The sequence below is a fragment of the Microcebus murinus genome, chromosome 20 (genome assembly GCF_040939455.1).
Source record: "Microcebus murinus isolate Inina chromosome 20, M.murinus_Inina_mat1.0, whole genome shotgun sequence".
Lineage (NCBI taxonomy): Eukaryota > Metazoa > Chordata > Mammalia > Primates > Cheirogaleidae > Microcebus > Microcebus murinus.
The window spans coordinates 45,224,264-45,250,808 of NC_134123.1; the positions used below are offsets into that span (position 1 = coordinate 45,224,264).

The following is a 26,545-nucleotide window of genomic DNA, read 5'->3' on the forward strand; positions in this document are numbered from 1 at the left end:
GGTTTGCGGTTAGCTCATTGCCCCACCCAAGTAAATTCCTGGCAATTGGAAGAATTCCTGTGCCCTTCCTCTAGCCTACAAATTCCTCTGCCCTACACCAGCACACCTGTAATCCTAGCTCTCTGGGAGGCTGAGGCGGGAGGATTGCTGGAGGTCACGAGTTCAAACTAGCCCGAGAAAGATCAAGACCCCATCTCTACTATAAATAGAAAGAAATTAATTGGCCAAGTAATATATATAGAAAGAAAAAGTAGCCGGGCATGGTGGTGCATGCTTGTAGTCCCAGCTACTTTGGAGGCTGAGGCAGGAGGATTGCTTGAGCCCAGGAGGTTGAGGTTGCCATGAGCTAGGCTCAGGCCATGGCACTCACTCTAGCCTGGGCAACAAAGTGAGACTCTCTCTCAAAAATTAAATGAATGCATGCATGCATGAATAAATGAATGAATGAATGAACGAACGAACGAACAAATAAATAAATAAATAATAAATAAATAAATAAATAAATAAATAAATAAATAAATAAATAAATGTATGTTAAAATACACATAAAGGGAGGGTTCTCTGCTTTAGCCATTATTGTGGTTAATCATTTCACTGGTCTCAGCTCGGCCAAAAACAAGGCCTGTGGGGCTGGGGACCGCTCAGGAGTTATAAGAAAAGATTTAACTCCTCTTGTGGATAGAGGGCAGACTACAAGTTTCCAAAATCAGGGGGTGGGGGGGAAGTTTTAAAAGGACACAAAATCTTTCTGTTCTTTTTTTTTTTTCCCCTCTCTCCAGACCATTCCCTCTATTACACTGTGAAATTCATGATGTTAAATAGTTGTTCCTGGGAGGAACTTTGTGGTCGGCAATGTTAAGTAGGAAGGGTGTTTTATATGTTTCCAAGACATCATAAAAAATTCAGCAGAAAAATCTAGGATCATTAGGGAAATGAATGAGTTTCCTCTCCTCAATGTTGAGCTACCACAACAAGCTGCAGGAGGACCGTCCCGGACACCTATCCACTGACAGAAGCCCCAGGGGAAAGTGTGGCTCACCCTATTCATTTAGAAATGTATACCTTCGAATCAATAAAATTTCCCCGACCCGGGTTACTGTAGTCAAGTCCCTTCAATCCAATAGCTAAGGCCATTTGGCCTCAGTCCACAACCAAGGAAGGCCCACTCTGTGAGACCAAAGAGTGAGGTGCCCAAAAGGAATAATGACAGGCACCCACGTGCACGCACACAGAGACACGGTACAATACACCGTGTTCACCGTGTTTCTGACTCAGGGAAACTGGAAGATGGTTTGGAACCGTCAGGATCAACTTTGCATTTCTTCCAGGACAGGAAAATTCACAGGAAGAGAAAATACATTGTTCTCGGCCTATGATAAAAAGCCACAAGTGGTTCTAGAATTCATTCTGTGATTTAAATTTTTAAAAGATATTCCATAAACCTAAGAAAAACCCCGCAGCAGATTCCAAAGCGGACCTCCACACCTGGGGTGGGGGTGGGGGGTCCACTCTTAAGCTCCCAACATCACCTGACTTTACCCATCCCCATGTCTGATCAAAGTGGTGACTAGGTGACACCTAACTACCGCTGCCAGTGTCAGCCAGACAAGAAGGGACCCTCTGACGGGGCTCACAGCAATTTTTTTTTTTGTAAAGCTTGCTTCCATTTTCAACCTAGGTGTACAGGTATACCCTTGAAATGAATGCTTGTATTAAGGAAACAGGAAGTATTTTTTTTTCAGTCATTTATCTGGTCCTCAATCCTCATTATTTATCATCTTCCCAGACACACACACACACACACACAGGTTGGTTATTCTCTGCAGAGAAGCTGCTGGAGATTGTTTGTCCACCAAATGCTTTCTGTTGACAGTATCTAAGACGACAAGCAGTACCAGGCATTCTGCTCTAAGACTAAAATTGCATCTATCAGTATGGTCCTATTTTACTTCTTGTGTGGGTTTAGTGGGTTTCATAAAAGCTGATCTTGACTTCCACAACAGAGACGAGTGGGTTTTTGTTGTGTTTGTGTAGTTCTGTAGGGCTGGTGTCTTCCCAGAAGCGATCATCTTCCTAAGTAGGCTATATCCCACGAACTTGGGAAGGTGCAAAGAGTGACTTGTGGACCACGCTTCCATTACAGGATGTATCTGAATCTGTGACTGGAAGGGGTCGGTATCTGACCAGAAAGCACTGCCAGAGGAGGAGACGTTTCATTTATTTTCCTAATTTTACCTGGCCATAGCAGATGTCTCTGTTTCCCTAGGACGTGGTATTTTTCCTCACAAGCAGTTTGAATGGCTCCATGTGCCTCTAGACTGACTGCAAAGCACAGACTCCACGATCTGCACCCGTTGGCTCTGTCTATCCAAAAAGGGCCTCCACGGCTCTCCTCTGTGGGGTATATACTCTCAGAGGTGGCACAGTATGGTTGGTAGGGGGATATGCTTTATTGGGAAAACAGAGAGATTGAAACCCACCGTTTCATTTGTTAGCAACTTTAACTTTGTCAATTCACATTGCCCTGTTGAGGCCCAGTCACCTAAAGGGTAGGAAATGGAATGGATAGATTGAACTCTCTCTCTCTCTCTCTCTCTCTGTCTCTGTCTCTGTCTCTGTCTCTCTCTCTCTCTGTCTCTCCTCTCTTTTTCTTTTCTTTTCTCTTCTTTTGGCAGGCTCTCACTCTGGTTCCCAGGCTAAAGGGCAGTGGCATCATCATAGCTCACTGCCACCTCAAACTCCTGGCATCCAGTGATCCTCTCACCCAGGCTTCCCAAAGTGCTAGGATGATGAAGTTCTTGTTTTTGTTTTTCGTTTTTTTTTTTTTTTTTTCATCTGATGTCTTTTAGGGTCATAGCTTCAGAAATGTAGATATGTTCTTTGAACTCATCCTAGGGGCTAATTGGGATTCTAATAGCTGCTCCTCAGAATTTCAGCAGTACTGCCAGGGAGGGAGGGAGGGAGGGAAGGAGTGAAGAAACAGCATCTGACAAATATGGTGGCACAGGCCTCTAGTCCCAGAGATTCATGAGGTTGAGGCAGGAGGATCCATGGAGCCCAGGTGTTTGAGGTTGCAGTGACCAAGGATGCATTGTACCCTGTTCGATAGAGGGAGACAGACCCTGTCCTCCCCTGAGAACTATACAAATATTAGGTACCCTAATAATTAAAAATTAAGCAAAAGGGGTTGGGCACGGTGGCCCATGCCTATAATCCTAACACTCTGGGAGGCCGAGGTGGATGGATTGCTCAAGGTCAGGAGTTCAAAACCAGCCTGAGCAAGAGCAACACCTTCTCGACTATAAATACAAAGAAATTAATTGGCCAAATAAACACACCAAAACACACACACACACACACACACAATAAGCCGGGCATGGTGGTTCATGTCTGTAGTCCCAGCTACTCTGGAGGCTGAGACAGAAGGATCACTTGAGCCCAGGCGTTTGAAGTTGCTGTGAGCTAAGCTGACGCCATAGCACTCTAGCCTGGGCACCAAAAGTGAGACTCTGTCTAAAAAAAAAAAAAAAATTAAGGACAAGGGACTTAACAGAAAAAGCAGGGAGGGAGAGATAAAAACTTCCATTGCTCTCTCTCTCTCTACGAAGGAAAGATTAAAAGAGATAAGCAGGGAGGGAGAGATAAAAATTTGTCTCAGGCCCAGCACACCTGTAATCCTAGCTCTCTGGGAGGCTGAGGCGGGAGGATTGCTAGAGGTCAGGAATTCAAACCAGCCTGAGCAAGAGTAAGACCCCATCTCTACTGTAAATAGAAAGAAATTAGGCCGGGCTAAGTGGCTAACGCCTGTAATCTTAGCTCTCTGAGAGGCCGAAGTGGGAGGATTGCGAAAGGTCAGGAGTTCGAAACCAGCCTGAGCAAGAGTATGACCCCGTCTCTACTATAAATAGAAATAAATTAATTGGCAAACTAATACATATAGAAAAAAATTAGCCAAGCATGGTGGCACATGCCTGTAGTCCCAGCTACTTTGGAGGCTGAGGCAGCAGGATGCTTGAGTCCAGGAGTTTGAGGTTCCTGTGAGCTAGGCTGATGCCACAACATTCACTCTAGCCTAGGCAAGAAAGCGAGACTCTGTCTCAAAAAAAAAAAAAAAAAAAAAAGAAAAAAAAGAAATTAATTGGCCACCTAATATATATAGAAAGAAAAATTAGCAGGGCATGGTGGCACATGCCTCTAGTCCCAGCTACTCAGAAGGTTGAGACAGAAGGATCACTTCAACCCAGGATTTTGAGGTTGCTGTGAGCTAAGCTGATGCCATAGCACTCTAGCCTGGGCACCAAAAGTGAGACTCTATCTCAAAAATAAAAATTAGGAAAAAGGGACTTTCCAGCAAAAGCAGTGAGGAAAGATAAAAATTTCTCTCTCTCTCTCTCTCTCTCTCTCTCTCTCTCTCTATATATATATATATATATATATATATATATATATATATATATATATATTCAGAGTAAAAAAGTTAAGCAGGGAGGGAGGGAGAAAAATTACTCTCTCTGTCTCTCTCTTTATTTATATATACATATATATATCTGCTATAGACATAATAAAAGAGATAAGCAGTGAGGGAGAGATAAAAATTACTCTCTCTCTCTCTATATATATATATATGTCTGCTATAGACAGAATAAAAGACATAAGCAGGGAGGGAGAGATAAAAATTACTCTCTCTCTCTCTATATATATATATATGTCTGCTATAGACAGAATAAAAGACATAAGCAGGGAGGGAGAGATAAAAATTTCTCTCAGGCCCAGCACACCTGTAATCCTAGCTTTCTGTGAGGCCGAGGTTGGAGGATTGCTCGAGGTCAGGAGTTCAAACCAGCCTGAGTAGGACCAAGACACAATCTCTACTATAAATAGAAAGAAATTTTTTGCCCAAGTAATATATATAGAAAGAAAAATTAGCCGGGCGTGGTGGCACATGCCTGGAGTCCCAGCTAATTGGGAGGCTGAGGCAGGAGGATTGCTTGAGCCCAGGAGGTTGAGGTTGCTGTGAGCTAGGCTGACGCCACGGCACTCATGCTAGCCTGGGCAACAAAGTGAGACTCTGTTTCAAAAAAATAAAAATCTAAATAGATAAAAGGTAAAGTGAACAGAACAATAAAAACTTGAAAAGTAGGGGAAAGCTTACAGAATTAATAAGGACACAAAGAAAGGAAATATCTGTGAATAGCCGTTGCAGTGTGTTTGTGTTTTAAGTCGTGGTGTTACAAAGGAGTCCAAAACTTAAAAACTATGGAAAACTCTAGGAAGTGACAACACTGACAGTAAGCTAAGATTCACGTATTATTGGAGAAAGACATTTCTGAAGATAAATTGACGGTGGCCTAGGTGTCCAGGGCTTATAAAACCTACAGTAGTGATTGGTCACGTCCCAGGCCATCACAGTCACTGACCCCTGACTAACTCACAGACTCACCCAGGGCCACCTCCCACCCTGCGAGCTCCATTCACGGTGAGTGCCCTCGACAGGTGTCCCACTACACAGAAACCAATTACACCGCATTTCTTCAATTATTATAAGTAGCTGCACATTTCTTTGGACCGTAGGTGTACAATACACCTCCAGGCATACTTAGAGGGTGGGAGAGGAGGGAAGTGGCCAATCTTCATTTATTATTGGGTAACATGGAGGCAGGGGAGGCAGTTTTCTCCCCGTTCTCCTCCTCCTCCTCCTTTCTCCCCTTCTACCTGGTTTTGCTTCTTCCTTCCTTTTCCTGTATTCCTCTCCCAGTTCCCCCCTTCCATTGCCTTGATAGATTTGGGTCAGATGTAGACATTTTCTAGGTCGGGCTTTAATCAGACTCTGGGAGTAGGAAAATACTAAACTGCCCACCATGACGCAAGGGAATGGAAGTCTGTCTGCCATTTAGTGCTGTCCCTTTCTGATATTTAGTGTTTTCTGGAAATTCTATCTGTCTGCTATTCCACTAGAATATATCCCCTCGATCACTACTGCTCTCCCAATCCCAGCTTTTTTGTGAGCCGTCCTCCATGATGGTGACGATGCAGTGTGGGGACTCCCTCTGTTTAGTGCCTGAAACTCGCTCATGTGGGGTTTTCATATCAGGATAGCAAGCAGCTCGCCTTTAAATAATCTGGCTGGGCCTGGAGGCTCACGCCTGTGATCCCAGCGACTCGGGAGGCAGAGATGGGAGCATGGCTCCAGCCCAGGAGTTGGAGATGAGCCTGGGTAACATGGTGAGACCCCATCTGTACCAAAAAAAAAAAAAGATGAAAAAATAATGACTCCGGGTGTGGCAGCATTTGCCTACAGTCCCAGCTACTCAGAAGGCTGAGGAGGAGAGGATCACTTGAGCCCTGGAGTTGGAGGTTGCTGTGAGCTACGATCAGGCCATGGCGGCCTGGGAGATGACAGAGTGAAAGAAATCTTGTCCCAGAAAAAAAAAAATAAAAAGCAAAACAAAAATCAATACCATAACTTGTAAGTCTCGGTGTTACCAAAGTGTCGTCGGCCACTTGTCCACGAGGCCGAATGAGGAGGACCAGCAGTTTGGAGGAGGAAAGAGAGAGGGAGTCTACTTTGCCGGCAAAGGAGGAAGGACGGTAGACCTTCTCATCTCAAACCCCCCAACTTTCCTGACCATAGGCCTAGGCAGAAATACAGAGCTTTTAAAGGGAGGGTTCTGGCCAGGCGTGGTGGCTCATGCCTGTGATCCTAGCACTCTGGGAGGCCGAGGTGGACGGATCGCTCGAGGTCAGGAGTTCGAAACCGGCCTGACCAAGAGCGAGACCTCGTCTCTACTATAAACAGAAAGAAATTAATGGGCCAACAAATGTATATATAGAAAAAATTAGCCGGGCATGGTGGTGCGTGCCTGTAGTCCCAGCTACTTGGGAGACTGAGGCAGGAGATCGCTAGAGCACAGGAGCCTGAGGTTGCTGTGAGCTTGGCTGATGCCACGGCATTCGCTCTAGCCTGGGCAACAAAGAGAGACTCCATGTCAAAAAATTAAATGAATGAATGAATGAATGAATGAATGAACACATAAATAAATAAATAAATAAATAAATAAATAAATAAATAAATGTTAAAAAATACATAAAGGGAGGGTTCTTTTTTTTCATAGTTTAATGTATTTTAATAGGAAACTTACAGGAACAGCACAGAAGACAGACAGCATTAAAAACATGTACTTGCATGTAGGACAACTCAGTTAGAAAAGTATAGTGAATGGATGGAATCTACTGTATGATAAAAATGCTAAAAACACATAATATGCCGAAATAAAAAAAAATGCTACAAACACCATTTAGTTGCTGTCAATAAGAAATTTACTTGTTTTAAAAAAAATCCAGGCCGGGCGCGGTGGCTCACGCCTGTAATCCTAGCACTCTGGGAGGCCGAGGCGGGCGGATTGCTCGAGGTCAGGAGTTCAAAACCAGCCTGAGCAAGAGCGAGACCCCGTCTCTACTATAAATAGAAAGAAATTAATTGGCCAACTAATACATATATAGAAAAAATTAGCCGGGCATGGTGGCGCATGCCTGTAGTCCCAGCTACTTGGGAGGCTGAGGCAGGAGGATTGCTTGAGCCCAGGAGTTTGAGGTTGCTGTGAGCTAGGCTGACGCCACGGCACTCACTCTAGCCTGGGCAACAAAGTGAGACTCTGTCTCAAAAAAAAAAAACAACAAAAAAAAAAAAAAAAAAAAAAAAAAATCCAAATGCTGGCATTGTCCAGAAAAATTTAACAGGTTTATTTATAATTGTTATAAAGTTGACCTGCTGAAACTTGTTCACTGAAACATTTGACTTGCATTAGTGCTTCACATCCTCCATTTATTTTAAAAAGTCACACACAAATGAAAATGGAAAAACTGCCAATACCTGATTTCTGTCCCCTATTTTTCCACTTGAAATCATATACTTAGGTACCTTTTGACCCCATGGGGGAAAAAACAAGCTAATGTTCAGAACTACCAATAAAAGGAGGAAGAGAATCTTTTTTTTTTGTGAATGAAATGTTTTCACATCATAGTGGATTCTTATGGAACACATTTTGTATTCCTGCTTGAGCCCAGGTGGCTGAGGTTGCCATGAGCTAGGCGGACGCCATAGCACTCACTCTAGCCTGGGCAACAACGTGAGACTCTCTCTCAAAAAATTAAATGAATGCATGCATGAATACATGAATGAATGAATGAATGAATGAATAACTAAATAAACAAACAAACAAATAAATAAATAAATAAATAAAAGTATGTTAAAAAATACATAGAGGGAGGGTTCTCCGCTTTAGCCATTATTGTGGTTAATCATTTCACTGGTCTCAGCTTGGCCAAAAACAAGGCCTGTGGGGCTGGGGACAGCTCGCTCGGGAGTTTTAAGAAAAGATTTAACTCAACTTGGGGATAGAGGCCAGACTACAAGTTTCCAAAATCAGGGGGTGGGGGGGAAGTTTTAAAAGGACACAAAATCTTTCTGTCCTTTATTTTTTTTTCCCTCTCTCTAGACCATTCCCTTTATTACACTGTGAAATTCATGTTGTTAAATAGTTGTGCCTGGGATGAACTTTGTGGTTGGCTATGTTAAGTAGGAAGGGTGTTTTTTGTTTTTTGTTTTTTGGTTTTTTTTTTAGCATTTGTTGAATTTATTCAGCATAACCACAGAGGCATTGTCTTGATGCTGTCACACACAGACACAAATACAGATACGACACAATATCCATATTTAGCCCAAGTGCATTCCTTCTAAGGCTCATTCATATGTCTTCATATGCCACAGCCCATCATTTAAATAATGGATATTTTCAATGCCAATTCCTTTGTTGATTTTCTCAATATCTTCTGCAGACATCTTCATGACTCCAACACATAGAGCATGCTGTGTTCCTTCTGCCATGGCAGCAACAATGGTGTCTACTGCAGCAGGGTCAAGCTTAGCTCCAGGAGAAGTTAAGCCTGGGCACATGATATTTGCTCCACTGAGTACAAATTTGATGGCTCCTTTATCAACCTGCTGGTGTGGCAGGATAAAAGGATATTTGTGAAGTAACCTTAGGGTTGGGTAAAAAGGCCCCTCTCGTTGTCTAAAAAATAGTAATTCTCCATTTACTGTAAGGATTTCTATATGTTCATGGCATCGGACTATTTTTACAATATCTTTCTTAGGCATGATTTGATGAAGCCATGGTTCAATACCTGGAAATTGCTCTATTAACTGGTTCTTAATACCCTTAATAACTGAAGTTTTCAACTGGATGCAGTTGGACACATTCTCTTTTTCATCAAATTTCTTGAACATGATCCAAGGTGAAGGGGGCGACGATAGGGAAGGGCCCAGAATGGGAAAGAAATTGAATTAGTAAGGGTCCGGCAGATCCCCTTCCACGAGGAAGGCCGGCACTGACAGTCGGAGCTGTTGTCCAGGAAAAGTGTTTTATATGTTTTCACGACATCATAAAAAATTCAGCAGACTCATCTAGCATCATTAGGGAAATGAATGATTTTCCTCTCCTCAATGTTGAGCTACCACAACAAGCTGCAGGAGGACAGTCCGGGACACCTATCCAGGGACAGAGGCCCCTCGGGAATGTGTGGCTCACCCTATTCATTTAGAAATGTATACCTTGGAATCAATAAAATTTCCCCCACCCTGGTTACTGTAGTCAAGTCCCTTCAATCCCATCGCTAAGTACATTTGGCCTCAGTCCACGACCAAGGAAGGCCGACTCTGTGAGACCAAAGAGCGCGGTGCCCAAAAGGAATAAGGACAGGCACCCACGTGCACGCACACAGAGACACGGTCAAATACACCGTGTTCACCGTGTTTCTGACTCAGGGAAAGTGGAAGATGCTTGGGAACCTTCAAGATCAACTTTGCATTTCTTCCAGGACAGGAAAATTCACAGGAAGAGAAAATACATTGTTCTCGGCCTATGATAAAAAGCCACAAGTTGTTCTAGAATTCATTATCTGATTTAAATTTTTAAACAATATTCCATAAACCTAAAAATACCAAAAAAACCAAGATAAAACAGAAACAAGGGAAAGAAAAAAAAAACAAAAAACCTGGGCAGAGGCCTACTGTGAGGGAGGGGAGGCAGGGAGGGAGAGGGAGGACGGGCGCCTCCAGGCGACAACAGGGTGGGTGGGGTGGACAGAGACCCGCTGGAGGCTAGAGCCGCCTCAGGGCTGGCAGGCCCAGGAAGAACCCTGTTCTACACGGCATGAGATTTGAAAGCCAACCTCCACACCTGGGGTGGGGGGGTCCCCTCTTAAGCTCCCAACATCACCTGACTTTACCCATCCCCATGTCTGATCAAAGTGGCGACTAAGTGACACCTAACTACCACTGCCAGTGACAGCCAGACAAGAAGGGACCCTCTGATGTGGCTCACACTGATTTTTTTTTTTTTTTTTGTAAAGCTTGCTTCCATTTTCCACCTAGGTATACAGGTATACCCTTGAAATGAATGCTTGTATTGAGGAAACAGGAAGTATTTATTTTCAGTCATTTATCTGGTCCTCAATCCTCATTATTTATCATCTCCCCCCCCACACATACACACACAGGTTGGTTCATCTCTGCAGAAATGCTGCTGGAGATTGTTTATCCACTGAATGCTTTCTGTTGACAGTATCTAAGATGACAAGGAATGCCACGCATTCTGCTCTAAGATTAAAATTGCATCTACCAGTATGGTCATATTTTACTTCTTGTGTGGGTTTAGTGGGTTTCATAAAAGCTGATCTTGACTTCCACAATGGAGACGAGTGGGTTTCCCTTGTGTTTGTGTAGTTCTGTAGGGCTGGTGCCTTCCCAGAAGCAATCATCTTCCCAAGTAGGATGTATCCCAGGAACTTTGGAAAGTTGCAAAGAGTGACTTGTCCACAACCCTTACATTAATGTATCTGAATCTGTGACTGGAAGGGGTCGGTATCTGACCAGAGAGCACTGCCAGAGGAAGAGACGTTTCATTCCTTTTCCTAAATTTTACCTGGCCATAGCAGATGTCTCTGTTTCCCTAGGATGTGGTATTTTTCCTCACAAGCAGTTTGAATGGCTCCATGTGCCTCTAGACTGACTGCAAAGCACAGACTCCCCGATCTCCACCCGTTGGCTCTGTCTATCCAAGCACGGCCTCCACGGCTCTCCTCTGTGGGGCATATACTGTCAGAGGTGGCACAGTATGGTTGGTAGGGGGACATGCTTTATTGGGAAAACTGAGAGTTTGAACCCTAGCATTTTATGTGTTAGCAAGGTGAACTTTGTCAATTCACATGGCCCTCCTGAGGCCCAGGCACCTAAAGGGTAGGAAATGCAATGGATAGATTCATCTTTCTCTCTCTCTCTATATATATATATACATATATATATACATATATATATATATGTATATATATATCTTCTATAGACACAATAAAAGACATAAGCAGGGAAGGAGAAATAAAAATTTGTCTCAGGCCCAGCACACCTGTAATCCTAGCTGTCTGGGAGGCTGAGGCAGGAGGATTGCTCGAGGTCAGGAATTCAAACCAGCCTGAGCAAGAGCAAGACACTATCTCTACTAAAAATAGAAAGAAATTAATTGGCCAAGTAATATATATAGAAAGAAAAATTAGCCAGGCATGATGGCGCATGGCTGTAGTCCCAGCTACTTGGGAGGCTGAGTCAGGAGGATCGCTTGAGCCCAGGCGGTTGAGGTTGCCATGAGCTAGGCTGACGCCATGGCACTCACTCTAGCCTGAGCAACAAAGTGAGACTCTGTCTCAAAAAATTAAATGAATGCATGCATGAATACATGAATGAATGAATGAATGAATGAATGAATGAATAAATAAATAAATAAATAAAAGTATGTTAAAAAATACATAGAGGGAGGGTTCTCTGCTTTAGCCATTATTGTGGTTAATCATTTCACTGGTCTCAGCTGGGCCAAAAACAAGGCCTGTGGGGCTGGGGACCGCTGAGGAGTTTTTTTTTTTTTTTTTTTTTTTTTTTTTTTTTTTTTTTTTATTTGCCTGCAGAAAATGGAAGCTGAGGAGTTTTAAGAAAAGATTTAACTCATCTTGTGGATAGAGGCCAGACTACAAGTTTCCAAAATCAGGGGACAAAAAAGGACACAAAATCTTTCTGTCCTTTACTTTTTTTCCCTCTCTCTAGACCATTCCCTTTATTACACTGTGAAATTCATGATGTTAAATAGTTGTGCCTGGGAGGAACTTTGCAGTTGGCTATGTTAAGTAGGATGGGTGTTTTTTGTTTTTTGTTTATTTTTTTAGCATTTGTTGAATTTATTCAGCATAACCACAGAGGCATTGTCTTGATGCTGTCACACACAGACACAAATACAGATACGACACAATATCCATATTTAGCCCAACTGCATTCCTTCTGAGGCTCATTCATATGTCTTCATATGCCACAGCCCATCATTTAAATAATGGATATTTTCAAAGCCAATTCCTTTGGTGATTTTCTCAATATCTTCTGCAGACATCTTCATGACTCCAACACATAGAGCATGCTGTGTTCCTTCTGCCATGGTAGCCACAATGGTGTCTACTGCAGCAGGGACAAGCTTAGCTCCAGGAGAAGTTAAGCCTGGGCACATGATATTCGCTCCACTGAGTACAAATTTGATGGCTCCTTTATCAACCTGCTGGTGTGGCAGGATAAAAGGATATTTGTGAAGTAACCTTAGGGTTGGGTAAAAAGGCCCCTCTCGTTGTCTAAAAAATAGTAATTCTCCATTTACTGTAAGGATTTCTATATGTTCATGGCATCAGACTATTTTTACAGGATCTTTCTTAAGCATGATTTTATGAAGCCAAGGTTCAATACCTGGAAATTGCTCTATTAACTGGTTCTTAATACCCTTAATAACTGAAGTTTTCAACTGGATGCAGTTGGACACATTTTCTTTTTCATCAAATTTCTTGAACATGATCCAAGGTGAAGGGGGCGATGATAGGGAAGGGCCCGGAATGGGAAAGAAATTGAATTAGTAAGGGTCCGGCAGATCCCCTTCCACGAGGAAGGCCGGCACTGACGGTCGGAGCTGTTGTCCAGGAAGGGTGTTTTATATGTTTCCACGACATCATAAAAAATTCAGCAGACTCATCTAGCATCATTAGGGAAATGAATGATTTTCCTCTCCTCAATGTTGAGCTACCACAACAAGCTGCAGGAGGACCGTCCGGGACACCTATCCAGGGACAGAGGCCCCTCGGGAATGTGTGGCTCACCCTATTCATTTAGAAATGTATACCTTGGAATCAATAAAATTTCCCCGACCCCGGTTACTGTAGTCAAGTCCCTACAATCCGATGGCTAACTCTGTTCATCCTCAGTCCATGACCAAGGAAGGCCGACTCTTTGAGACCAAAAAGTGCGGTACCGAAAAGGAATAAGCACAGGCACCCACGTGCACGCACACAGAGACACGGTCGAATACACCGTGTTCACCGTGTTTCTGACTCAGGGAAACTGGAAGATGGTTGGGAACCTTCAAGATCAACTTTGCATTTCTTCCAGGACAGGAAAATTCACAGGAAGAGAAAATACATTGTTCTCGGCCTATGATAAAAAGCCACAAGTTGTTCTAGAATTCATTCTGTGATTTAAATTTTTTTTGTTTTGTTTTGTTTTGTTTTGAGACAGAGTCTCAACCATCTGACAGGGCTCACAGCTATTTTTGGTTTTTTTTGTAAAGCTTGCTTCCATTTTCCACCTAGGTACACGGGTATACACTTTAAATGAATGCTTGTATTGAGGAAAGAGGAAGTATTTTTTTTCAGTCATTTATCTGGTCCTCAATCCTCATTATTTATCCCCCCAACATACACAGGTTGGTTCATCTCTGCAGAAAAGCTGCTGGAGATTGTTTATCCACCAAATGCTTTCTGTTGACAGTATGTATGATGACAAGGAGTACCACACATTCTGTCTCAAAAAAAAATTAAGATAAAGGGGCTTATCAGAAAAAACAGGGAGGGAGAGATAAAAATTTCTATTACGCCCAGCACACCTGTAATCCTAGGTCTCTGAGAGGCGTTGGCCTGAGGATTGCTCAAGGTCAGGAGTTCAAACCAGCTGGAGCACGAGCAAGACCCCATCTCTACTATAAACAGAAGGAAATTAATTGGCCAAGTAATATATATATAGAAAGAAAAATTAGACGGGCATGGTGGCCCATGCCTGTAGTCCCAGCCTCTTGGGAGGCTGAGGCAGGAGGATTGCTTGAGCCCAGGCGGTTGAGATTGTTGTGAGCTAGGCTCATCCCCCCCACACACACACACACAGGTTGGTTCATCTCTGCAGAAAAGCTGCTGGAGATTGTTTATCCACCAAATGCTTTCTGTTGACAGTATCTAAAATGACAAGCAGTACCAGGCATTCTGCTCTAACATTAAAATTGCATCTATCAGTATGGTCCTATTGTACTTCTTGTGTGGGTTTAGTGGGTTTCATAAAAGCTGATCTTGACTTTCACAATGGAGACGAGTGGGTTTCTGTGGTGTTTGTGTAGTTCTGTAGGGCTGGTGCCTTCCCAGAAGCGATCATCTTCCTAAGTAGGCTATATCCCACGAACTTGGGAAAGTTGCAAAGAGTGACTTGTCCACCACGCTTCCATTACAGGATGTATCTGAATCTGTGACTGGAAGGGGTCGGTATCTGACCAGAAAGCACTGCAAGAGGAGGAGACGTTTCATTTCTTTTCCTAAATTTTACCTGGGCATGGCAGATGTTTCTGTTTCCCTATTTTTCCTCACAAGCAGTTTGAATGGCTCCAGGTGCCCCTAGACTGACTGCAAAGCACAGACTCCATAATGTCCACCCGTTGGCTCTGTCTATCCAAGCATGGCTTCCACGGCTCTCCTCTGGGGGGTATATACTCTCAGAGATGGCACAGTATGCTTGGTAGGGTGATATGCTTTATTGGGAAAACTGAGAGTTTGAACCCCTCCATTTTTGTTTTTTTTTTAAACCCACAGATCTCTTGAAACCCCACCGTTTTATTTGTTAACAACTCGTACTATGTCAATTCACATTGCCCTGCTGAGGCCCTTTCACCTAAAGGGTATTAAATGCAATGGATAGATTCATCTCTCTCTCTCTCTCTCTCTCCCCCTCAATCCCCTTTTCTTTTCTTTTCTCTTGTTTTGGCAGGCTCTCACTGTGGTTCCCAGGCTAAAGGGCAGTGGCATCATCATAGCTCACTCCCACCTCAAACTCCTGGCCTCCAGGGATCCTCTCACCCAGGCTTCCCAACTGCTAGGATGATGGAGTTCTTGTTTTTCTTTTTCATTTTTTTTTCCTTCTAATGTCTTTTGGGGTCATAGCGTCAGAAATGTAGATCTGTTCTTTGAACACATCCTAGGGGTTAATTGGGATTCTAAAAGGTGCTCCTGGGAATTTCAGCAGTACTGCCATTCCTTCTCATCTATTCGGGTGGTGTACTCTTCTTTCCCTATCACGTGCCACGCAAACCCTTTGGCCCCGAGGATAATTTGAACATCAAATCTGGGCACAAATAATTAAGGTCTCCTAAGGTTAAGAAAGAAAAGGGGGCCCAGACAAACCTTTTGGAAGCCTGTGTCCATCCTTTGCTGTTGTGTGTTACTCATGTGTGAAAAGGCAAGAGAATGCACAATCCGAGTGTTAGGCATACTTTATAGGCTCAGTATCCCTTTCTGTGTTTTTTTCATTTTGGCCTCCTCTGAGCCTGTGTGAATATCCAGGAGGGTAAGAAATTCCAGTGTTGTCACTTCAGTGCCCAGCATCTGTTTCCATAGTAAAAAATTCGAAATAAAATAAATTAATGAGAGAGAGAGAGAAAAGGAGGGAGGGAAGAAGCAGCATCAGGCAAAGTATGGTGGCACATGCCTATAGTCCCAGCGACTCCTGAGGTTGAGACAGGAGGATCGATGGAGCCCAGGTGTTTGAGGTAGCAGTGACCAAGGATGCAGTGTACCCTGTTCGATACAGGGAGACAGACCCTGTCACTCACCCGAAAACTATACAAATATTAGGTACCCTAATAATTAAAAATTAAGCAAAAGGGGTTGGGGGTGGTGTCCCATGCATATAATCCTAGAACTCTGGGAGGCCAAGGCAGGTGGATTGCTCCAAGTCAGGAGTTCAAAACCAGCCTGAGGAAGAGCAAGATCATCTCTACTATAAATAGAAAGAAATTAATTGGCCAAGTAATATATATAGAAAGAAAAATTAGCAGTGCATGGTGGTGCATGCCTGTAGTCCCAGCTACTTTGGAGGCTGAGGCAGGAGGATTGCTTGAGCCCAGGAGGTTGAGGTTGGCGTGAGCTAGGCTGATGACATGGCACTCACTCTAGCCTTGGGAACAAAGTGAGACTCTGTCTCAAAACATTAAATTTTTTTTTTATTTTTATTTATTTATTTATTTATTTATTTATTTTTTTTTAAGGCTGGTCAAGTGGAGCAGTGGGAGTGGAGAAGGAACAAAGGAATCTGTAACTGGTTGTGATCAATTAGTTGTAAACACCACTGCACTCGGACCAACCATCAAAACATTAAATTAATGCATGAATGCATGAATGAATGAATGAATAAATAAATAAATAAATAAATACATGTATGTTAAGAAATACATAAAGGGAGGTTTCTCCGCTTTAGCCATTATTGTGGTTATTCATTTCACTGGTCTCAGCTCTGCCAAAAACAAGGCCTGTGGGGCTGGGGACCGCTCGGGAGTTTTAAGAAAATATTTAACTCCTCTTGGGGATAGAGGTCAGACTACAAGTTTCCAAAATCCGGGGGGGGGGGGGAAGTTTTAAAAGGACACAAAATCTCTCTGTCCTTTATTTTTTTTCCCTCTCTCTAGACCATTCCCTCTATTACACTGTGAAATTCATGATGTTAAATAGTTGTGCCTGGGAGGAACTTTGTGGTCGGCTATGTTAAGTAGGAAGGGTGTTTTATATGTTTCCACGACATCATAAAAAATTCAGCAGACTCATCTAGGATCATTAGGGAAATGAATGATTTTCGTCTCCTCAATATTGAGCTACCAAAACAAGCTGCAGGAGGACCGTCCGGGACACCTATCCAGGGACAGAGGCCCCTCGGGAATGTGTGGCTCACCCTATTCATTTAGAAATGTATACCTTCGAATCAATAAAATTTCCCTGACCCTGGTTACTGTAGTCCAGTCCCTTCAATCCGATGGCTAAGTCTGTTCATCCTCAGTCCATGACCAACGAAGGCCGACTCTTTGAGACCAAAAAGTGCGGTACCGAAAAGGAATAAGCACAGGCACCCACGTGCACGCACACAGAGACACGGTCAAATACACCGTGTTCACCGTGTTTTTGACTCAGGGAAACTGGAAGATGGTTGGGAACCTTCAAGATCAACTTTGCATTTCTTCCAGGACAGGAAAATTCACAGGAAGAGAAAATACATTGTTCTCGGCCTATGATAAAAAGCCACAAGTTGTTCTAGAATTCATTCTGTGATTTAATTTTTTTTTTTTTTTTTTTGGTTCTTTTTGAGACAGAGTCTCAACCATCTGACGGGGCTCACAGCTATTTTTGGTTTTTTTTGTAAAGCTTGCTTCCATTTTCCACTTAGGTATACAGGTATACACTTTAAATGAATGCTTGTATTGAGGAATGAGGAAGTATTTTTTTCAGTCATTTATCTGGTCCTCAATCCTCATTATTTATCCCCCCAACATACACAGGTTGGTTCATCTCTGCAGAAAAGCTGCTGGAGATTGTTTATCCACCAAATGCTTTCTGTTGACAGTATCTAAGATGACAAGGAGTACCACACGTTCTGTCTCAAAAAAAAATTAACATAAATGGACTTATCAGAAAAAACGGGGAGGGAGAGATAAAAATGGCTCTTAGGCCCAGCACACCTTTAATCCTAGGTCTCTGAGAGGCGTTGGCCTGAGGATTGCTCAAGGTCAGGAGTTCAAACCAGCCAGAGCAATAGCAAGACCCTATCTCTACTATAAATCGAAAGAAATTAATTGGCCAAGTAATATGTATATATAGAAAGAAAAATTAGACGGGCATGGTGGCCCATGCCTGTAGTCCCAGCCTCTTGGGAGGCTGAGGCAGGAGGATAGCTTGAGCCCAGGCGTTTGAGATTGTTGTGAGCTAGGCTGACGCCATGGCACTCACTCTAGCCTGGGCAACAAAGTGAGACTCTGTCTGAAAAAAAACATCTCTCTCTCTCTCTCTCTATATATATATATATATATATATATTTATTTATTTATATAATCTGAGGACTTTATTTATATATATTTACATATATAGAGAAATTACATATAGAGAAATTTATATATATAGAGAGAAATTTTTTTTTTTGCCTAAAACTATGGTGTTCAAAGAGAGAAATTATATTTAAAAAGAAATTCTTATATATATATATATATATATATATATATATATATACAGAGAGAGAGAGAGAGAGAGAGAGAGAGAGAAACGGATATTAGCATGAGGATGTGAGTGTGGTTCTGGGGACCTTATTTACTTTGTGGGCTACTGGACTCTGTGGAGATCAGTGAAGAAAGATGGCCAAAATGAGAATAAGCGGTGTGTATGGGGCGCTTGCTTGCCGTGCGTGTGCACCTGTGTGTAAATAAATAGCTAGACATTCATTTCTTGTCAAGAGAGTCAGTGTCACCACTGCCGGCGCCATCACCACCGAGGGCGCTTTCTTCGCCCTGGGCAGAGAGCGGGGGGCAGGCAGAGGGGTGGCGGGGCTGGGAGGAGGTGGCGAGAGGAGAGGGGCAGGCCCTGACGGGGGACACGCTTGAGGAGGCCGAGTGAAGGGCATCCTACGGGAGGGGCCGGGAGGTGCACGTCATGCTGTCCCCACCCCTCACGTGGGTCCTGAGTCAGGAGCAGGGACAAACAGGAGGGAAGCCCCCAGGGCTCAACCGTTGCTGGCCCGAGAGTCGCCCGAGCGTGGCAGGGCGGGCTTGGCGGGAGGGCCGCCCCCGCCCCGCCCCCGTCGCTATAAAGGTGGCGGGCGCGTCATCACCAGGGTCAAACGCAGACTTGGAGAACTCGATTACCCGGCCTAGAGAAAGGCTCCTTTTTCATCTGGAGGCAAACCGACACCTTTGGTGGATAGAGAGACGTCATTCAGTGTTTTTCTGGAGGCGATGACGGTGATGAAAAAGATGACGACTGCCCCCGCACCTCCCACCGCCGCCGTACCCTCTGGTCGCCGCTCCCGATGCCACCGCCCCCTCTGTCCACCGCTCCGATGTCGCCGCTCCCTCCGGCCGCTGCTCCCGATGTCGCCGCTCCCGATGCCGCCACCTACACCGAAGATAAATTTACGATGGCCTAGGTGTCCAGGGCTTATCAAACGTACAGTAGTGGACGGTCACGTGCCAGGCCTCCACAGTCACTGAGCCCTGACTACGAACTCACAGACTCACCCGGGGCCACCTCCCACCCTGCGAGCTCCATTCACGGTGAGTGCCCTCGACCGGCGTCCCACCACACAGAAACCTAGTACAGCGCATTTCTTCAATGATTATAAGTAGCTGCACATTTCTTTGCACCATAACTGTACAATACACCTCCACGCATAGGTAGAGGGTGGGAGTGGAGGGAAGTGGCCAATCTTCATTTATTATTGGGTAACATGGAGGCAGGGGAGGCAGTTTTCTCCCCGTCCTCCTTCTCCTCCTCCTTCTTTTTCCCCTTCTCCTTTGTTTTGCTTATTCCTTCCTTTTCCTGTATTCCTCTTCCAGTTCCCCCCTTCCATTGTCTTCATAGATTTGGATCAGATATAGACATTTTCTAGGTTGGGCTTTAATAAGACTGTGGGAGTAGGAAAAAACTAAGCTGCCCACCATGATCCAAGGGAATGGAAGTCTGAATGCCATTTAGTGCTATGCCTTTCTGATATTTAGTGCTTTCGGGAAATTCTATCTGTCTGGTATTCCACTGGAATATATCCCCTGGATCACTACTGCATGCCCATATCCCAGCTTTTTGGTGAGCCCTCCTCTATGATCCTTACAAAAAAGCCACAAGTTGTTCTAGAATTCATTATGTGATTTAAATTTTTAAACGATATTCCATAAATCTAAAAAAAAAAAAACCAAGATAAAACAGAAAAAAGGAAAAGAAAAAAAAATCCCAGAGCAGAGGCCTACATTGGGGGAGGGGAGGCAGGGAGGGAGTGGCAGGAGGGGCGCCTCCCTGGGATAACAGGGAGGGTGGGGTGGACTGAGACCCGCCCGAGGCTAGAGCTGCCTCAGGGCTGGCAGGCCCAGGAAGAACCCTGTGCTACACTGCAGCAGATTCGAAAGCGAACCTCCACACCTGGGGTGGGGGGGTCCACTCTTAAGCTCCCCACATCCCCTGATTTTACCCATCCCCATGTCTGATCAAAGTGGCAGCTAGGTGACACCTAACTACTGGTGCCAGGGTCCGCCAGACAAGAAGAGACCCTCTTTGCTACACTAGAGAGCACTTGAGTTTTGGGTAAACATCCCGTAGCTGGCCTGTGATTAGCAATCATCCTTATCTTAACTGAAAACATTCCAAGCCTTTAGGCAGAAGTTCATTTCTTTCATTCATTGCAAATCAAAGAATCTTTTTTTTTTCTTGTCAGCATCAGAACAAATCAAAGAATCTTTCAACCCAGCTGTAAACCTGGACAACCGGCACCCTGGCCTCCCCCTCCCCCCACTTCCAGTTGTCAGGTAAGACTAATATGTCAATTCCATATATCCATGTGTGATTTTACATGTCATTCCTGTCTCCCTCAAATGTATGAAGCAAAACTAGAACCCGCCCCACCCCAATGGGACCCCTTGCGCAAGGCTTCTTGGGTGCAGCTCTCTAGTTCATGGTCTGGGACATTGGGCTCAGAATAAAACTCTTTCAATTATTTTGCAGTGTTTTGGGTTTCTCACATTCTTGTATCTGTGGGAGCTTTTTTTTTTTCTATTACATCTGATCCGGATCGCTAGCTAGGTGTTCATATTTTTGGACGGTGGAGGTGCTCAAGCTTATATTTGTACATCCCAAATTGCTGTAAGCCACAGTGAATATGCTTAACACCTTCCGAGGGCTAGCGCTTATGGCCATATCTTAACCGGGGCTCACAGCGATTTTTTTTTTTTTTTTTGAGCTGCTTGCACTTTCCACCTAGGTGTCCAAGTATGCCCTTTAAATGAATGCTTGTATTGAGGAAACACGAAGTGGGTTTTTTTGTCATTTATCTGGTCCTCAATCCCCATTATTTATCATCTCCCCCCCCACACACACACACAGGTTGGTTCATCTGTGCAGAAAAGCTGCTGGAGATTGTTTATCCACCGAATGCTTTCTGCTGACAGTATCTAAGACGACAAGGAGTACCAGGCATTCTGCTCTAAGATTAAAATTGCATCTATCAGTATGGTCCTATTTTACTTCTTGTGTGAATTTAGTGGGTTTCATAAAAGCTGATCTTGACTTCCACAACGGAGACGAGTGGGTTTCTCTTATGTTTGTGTAGTTCTGTAGGGCTGGTGGCTTCCCAGAAGCGACCATCTTCCTGAGTAGGCTATATCCCACGAACTTGGGAAGGTGCAAAGAGTGACTTGTTGACCACCCTTACATTAAAGGATGTATCTGAATCTGTGACTGGAATGGGTCGGTATCTGACCAGAAAGCACTGCCAGAGGAGGAGACGTTTCATTTCTTTTCCTGATTTTACCTGTCCATAGCAGATGTCTCTGTTTCCCTAGGACGTGGTATTTTTCCTCACAAGAATTTTGAATGGCTCCATGTGCCTCTCGACTGACTGCAAAGCACAGACTCCAGGATCTCCACCCGTTGGCTCTGTCTATCCAAGCACGGACTACACGCCTCTGTCTATCCAAGCACGGACTACACGCCTCTGTCTATCCAAGCACGGACTCCACGGCAAGGTATGGTGGGTAGGGGGGATATGCTTTATTTGGAAAACTGAGAGTTTGAACCGCACTGTTTTATTTGTTAGAAACGTAAACTTTGTCAATTCACATGGCCCTGCTGAGGCCCAGTCACCTAAAGGGTAGGAAATGCAATGCATAGATTGATCTCTCTCTCTCTCTCTCTCTCTCCTCCCTTTTTATTTTCTTTAATCTTCTTTTGGCAGGCTCTCACTCTGGTTCCCAGGCTAAAGGGCAGTGGCATCATCATAGCTCACTGCCACCTCAAACTCCTGGCCTCCAGCGATCCTCTCACCCAGGCTTCCCAAAGTGCAGGGATGAGGGAGTTCTTGTTTCTGTTTTTAATTTTTTTTTTAATCTGATGTCCTTTAGGGTCATAGCCTCAGAAATTTAGATCTGTTTTTTGAACTCATCCTAGGGGCTAATTGGGCTTCTAATAGGTACTACTGGGAATTTCAACAGTACTGCCAGGAAGGGAGGGAGGGAAAAAGCAGCATCAGGCAAGTATAGTGGCACACGCCTGTAGTCCCAGCGACTCGTGAGGATGAGGCAGGAGGATCAATGGAGCCCAGGTATTTGAGGTTGCAGTGACCAAGGATACAATATACCGTGTTCCATAGAGGGAGACAGACCCTGTCACTCACCTGAAAACTATACAAATAGTAGGTACCATAATAATTAATAATTAAGCAAAAGGGGTTTGGCATGGTGTCCCATGCCTATTATCCTAGCACTCTGGGAGGCTGGGGGGGGTGGATTGCTCAAGGTCAGGAGTTCAAAACCAGCCTGAGCAACAGCAAGACCATCTCTAGTATAAACAGAAAGAAATTAATTGGCCAACTAAACACACACACACACACACACACACACACACACACACACACACACACACACATAATAAGCCGGGCATGGTGGTGCATGTCTGTAGTCCCAGCTAATCCAGAGGCTTAGACAAAAGGATCATTTGAGGGCCAGGCGCGGTGGCTCATGCCTGTAATTCGTAGCTCTCTGGGAGGCCGAAGCGGGCGGATTGCTCGAGGTAGGGAGTTCGAAACCAGCCTGAGCAAGAGCGAGACCCCGTCTCTAATATAAATAGGAAGAAACTAATTGGCCAACTAATATATATAGAAAAAATTAGCCGGGCCTGGTGGCTCATGCCTGTAGTCCCAGCTACTCGGGAGGCTGGACAGAAGGATCACTTGACCCCAGGAGTTTGAGGTTGCTGTGACCTAAGCTGATGCCATATCACTCTAGTCCTGGCACCAAAAGAGACGCTGTCTCCCCCCAAAAAAAAAAATTACGAAAAAGGGACTTACCAAAGAACACAGGGAGTAAAAGATAAAAATTTCTCTCTCTCTCTCTCTCTCTCTCTCTCTCTCTCTCTCTCTCTCTTTCTCTCTCTCTCTCTCTCTATATATATAGATAGATAGATATATCTGCTATGGATAGAATAAAAGAGATAAGCAGGGAGGGAGAAATAATTGATCTCAGGCCCAGCACACCTGTAATCCTAGCTCTCTGGGAGGCCGAAGCGGGCGGATTGCTCGAGGTCGGGAGTTGGAAACCAGCCTGAGCAAGAGCAAGACGCTCTCTACTATAAATAGAAAGAAATTAATTGACCAACTAAACACACACACACACACACACACACACACACACACACACACACACACAAACTTAATAAGCCGGGCATGGTGGTGCATGTATGTAGTCCCAGCTACTCAGGAGGTAGAGACAGAAGGATCACTTGAGCCCAGGAGTTTGAGGTTGCTGTGAGCTAAGCTGACGCCATAGCACTCTAGCCTGGGCACCAAAGTGTGAGTCAGTCTCAAAAAAAAAAAAAATAAGAAATAGATACCAAAAAAAGCAGGGAGGGAGAGATAAAAATTTCTCTCTCTCTCTCACTCTCTCTCTCTCTCTCTCTCTATATATATATATAGATAGATAGATAGATAGATAGATAGATAGATAGATATATCTGCTATGGATAGAATAAAAGAGATAAGCAGGGAGGGAGAAATAAAATTGATCTCAGGGCCAGCACACCTGTAATCATAGCTCTTTGGGAGGCCGAGGCAGGAGGATTGCTCGAGGTCAGGAGTTCACACCAGCTCGAGCAAGAGCAAGACCCTATCTCTACTACAAAAAGAAATAAATTTATTTGCCAGGTAATATATATACAAAGAAAAATTAGCCGTGCATGGTGGCCCATGCCTGTAGTCCCAGCTACTTGGGAGTCTGAGACAGAAGGAACACTTGAGCCCAGGAGTTTGAGGTTGCTGTGAGCTAAGCTGACGCCATAGCACTCTAGCCCGGGCACCAAAAGTGAGACTGTGTCTCAAAAAAAAAAAAAAATAAGAAAAAGGGAATTACCAGAAAACCCAGGGAGGGAAGGAGATAAATTTCTTTCTCTCTCTCTCTCTCTCTCTCTCTCTATATATATATATATATATATATATATATCTGCCATATACATAATAGAAGACATAAGCAGGGAAGGAGAGATAAAAATTTCTCTCTCTCTCTCTCTCTCTATATATATATATATCTGCTATAGGCAGAATAAAAGACATAAGCAGGGAGGGAGAGATAAAAATTTCTCTCAGGTCCAGAAGACCTGTAATCCTAGCTCTCTCGCAGGCCACGGTGGGAGGATTGCTCGAGGTCAGGAGTTCAAACCAGCCCCAGCAAGAGAAAGACCCCATCTCTGCTATAAATAGAAAGAAATTTATTGGCCAAGTAATGTATATAGGAAGAAAAATTAGCTGGGCATGGCGGCACATGCCTATAGTCCCAGCCACTTTAGAGGCTGAGGCAGGAGGATTGCTTGAGTCCAGGAGGTTGATGTTGTTGTGAGGTAGGCTGAGGCCATGACACTCACTGTAGCACATTGTATTCCTGTATCACAAAGCATCACGTGTACCCTATAAAGATTATGAGTGTTATCCTGGTACACATTGTGGCCCGGCGTGGTGCTTCACTCCTGTAGTCCTAGCTTATTGGGAGACCGATGCACTGGGATCACCCAAGTTCAGGAGCTGGAGAAGATCCTGATAGAGAGAGACTGACAGAGAGAGAGAGAGAGAGGGAGAGAGAGAGAAAGAAAGAAAGTAAGAAAGATTGCTCATTGACCAGAACCAGTTACAGATCCCTTTGCTCCTTCTCTACTCCCGCTGCTCCACGTGACCAGGGTAAAATAAATCAAATAAAATAAATTGAGAGAGAGAAAGGGAGGAAGGGAGGGAGGAAGGGAAGAAGTAGCATCAGGCAAGTATGGTGGCACACGCCTGTAGTCCCAGCAACTCGTGAGGATGCGGCAGGAGGATCGATGGAGCCCAGGTGTTTGAGGTTGCAGTGACCAAGGATGTTCGATAGAGGGAGACAGACCAGAAGTAGCAGGGAGGGAGAGATAAAAATTTCTCGCACTTCTCTCTCTCTCTCTCTATATATATATATATATATATACATGTGCTATAGACAGAATAAAACAGATAAGCAAGGAGGGACAGATAAAAATTTCTCTCAGGCCAAGCCCACCTATAATCCTAGCTCTCTGGGAGGCCGAGGTGGGAGGATTGCTCGAGGTCAGGGGTTCAAAGCAGCTTGAGCAAGAGCAAGACCCCATCTCTACTACAAATAGAAAGAAATTAAATGGCCAACTAAGCACACAAACACACACACACACACACACACACACACACACACACACACATAATAAGCCGGTCATGGGGGCACATGCTTCTAGTCCTATCTACTCGGGAGGCTGAGACAGAAGGATCACTTGAGCCCAGGAGTTTGAGGTTGCTGTGAACTAAGCTGACGCAATAGCACTCTAGCCCTGGCACCAAAAGTGAGACACTGTCTCAAAAAAAAAAAAATGAAGAAAAAAGGACTTAGCAGGAAAAGCAGGGAGGGAGAGGTAAAAATTTCTCTCTCTCTCTCTCTCTCTCTCTCTCTCTCTCTCTCTATATATATATATATATATATATATATATATATATATATATATATATGTATATATGTATCTGCTATAGAGAGAATAAAAGAGATAAGCAGTGTGGGAGAGATAAAAATTTCTGTCAGGCCAAACACACCTTTAATCCTAGCTCTCTGGCAGGCCAAGGCGGGAGGATTGCTCGAGGTGAGGACTTGAAACCAGCCTGAGCAAGAGCAAGACCACATGTCTACTATAAATAGAAATAAATTTATTGGCCAAGAAATATACATAGAAAGAAAAATTAGCCGGGCATGGCGGCACATGCCTGTAGTCCCAGCTACTTGAGAGTCTGAGGCAGGAGGATTGCTTGAGCCCAGGAGGTTGAGGTTACTGTGAGGTAGGCTGAGGCCACGGCACTCACTCTGGCACATTTTATGCCGGTGTCACAAACCATCACGTGTACCCTATAAAGATTATGATGGAAGCCGGGCACGGTGGCTCACGCCTGTAATCCTAGCACTCTGGGAGGCTGAGGCGGGCGGATTGCTGGAGGTCAGGAGTTCGAAACCAGCCTGAGCAAGAGCGAGACCCCGTCTCTACTATAAATAGAAAGAAATTAATTGGCCAACTAATATATATATATAACTAGCCGGGCATGGTGGCGCATTCCTGTAGT

At 44.2% G+C, this 26,545-nt stretch overlaps 1 protein-coding gene, 1 long non-coding RNA gene and 1 pseudogene across 2 annotated transcripts in view; 1 reads left to right on the forward strand and 2 right to left on the reverse strand.

Annotated features, from left to right (window-relative positions):
* Nucleotides 1-8,618: 8,618 nt before the first annotated feature.
* Nucleotides 8,619-9,402, reverse strand: LOC105863196 (malignant T-cell-amplified sequence 1-like). The gene has a single exon (XM_075995572.1). The coding sequence runs from the start codon at nucleotides 9,284-9,286 to the stop codon at nucleotides 8,741-8,743; it is 546 nt and encodes a 181-aa protein (XP_075851687.1). The 5' UTR covers nucleotides 9,287-9,402; the 3' UTR covers nucleotides 8,619-8,740.
* Nucleotides 9,403-12,298: 2,896 nt separating this feature from the next.
* On the reverse strand, nucleotides 12,299-13,048 carry LOC142862580 (malignant T-cell-amplified sequence 1-like; annotated as a pseudogene).
* Nucleotides 13,049-20,622: 7,574 nt separating this feature from the next.
* Nucleotides 20,623-26,545, forward strand: part of LOC142862581 (uncharacterized) — a 101,731-nt gene continuing 95,808 nt past the window's right edge. The window contains exons 1-2 of the long non-coding RNA XR_012913648.1: nucleotides 20,623-20,714; nucleotides 21,747-21,929. This is a non-coding gene — a long non-coding RNA (uncharacterized LOC142862581). The remainder of the gene's footprint in view (nucleotides 20,715-21,746; nucleotides 21,930-26,545) is intronic.

What these genes read in the sequence shown, in the direction of transcription:
- LOC105863196 (XM_075995572.1), bottom strand. Translation starts at nt 9,286, where the DNA reads ATGTTCAAGAAATTTGATGAAAAAGAGAATGTGTCCAACTGCATCCAG.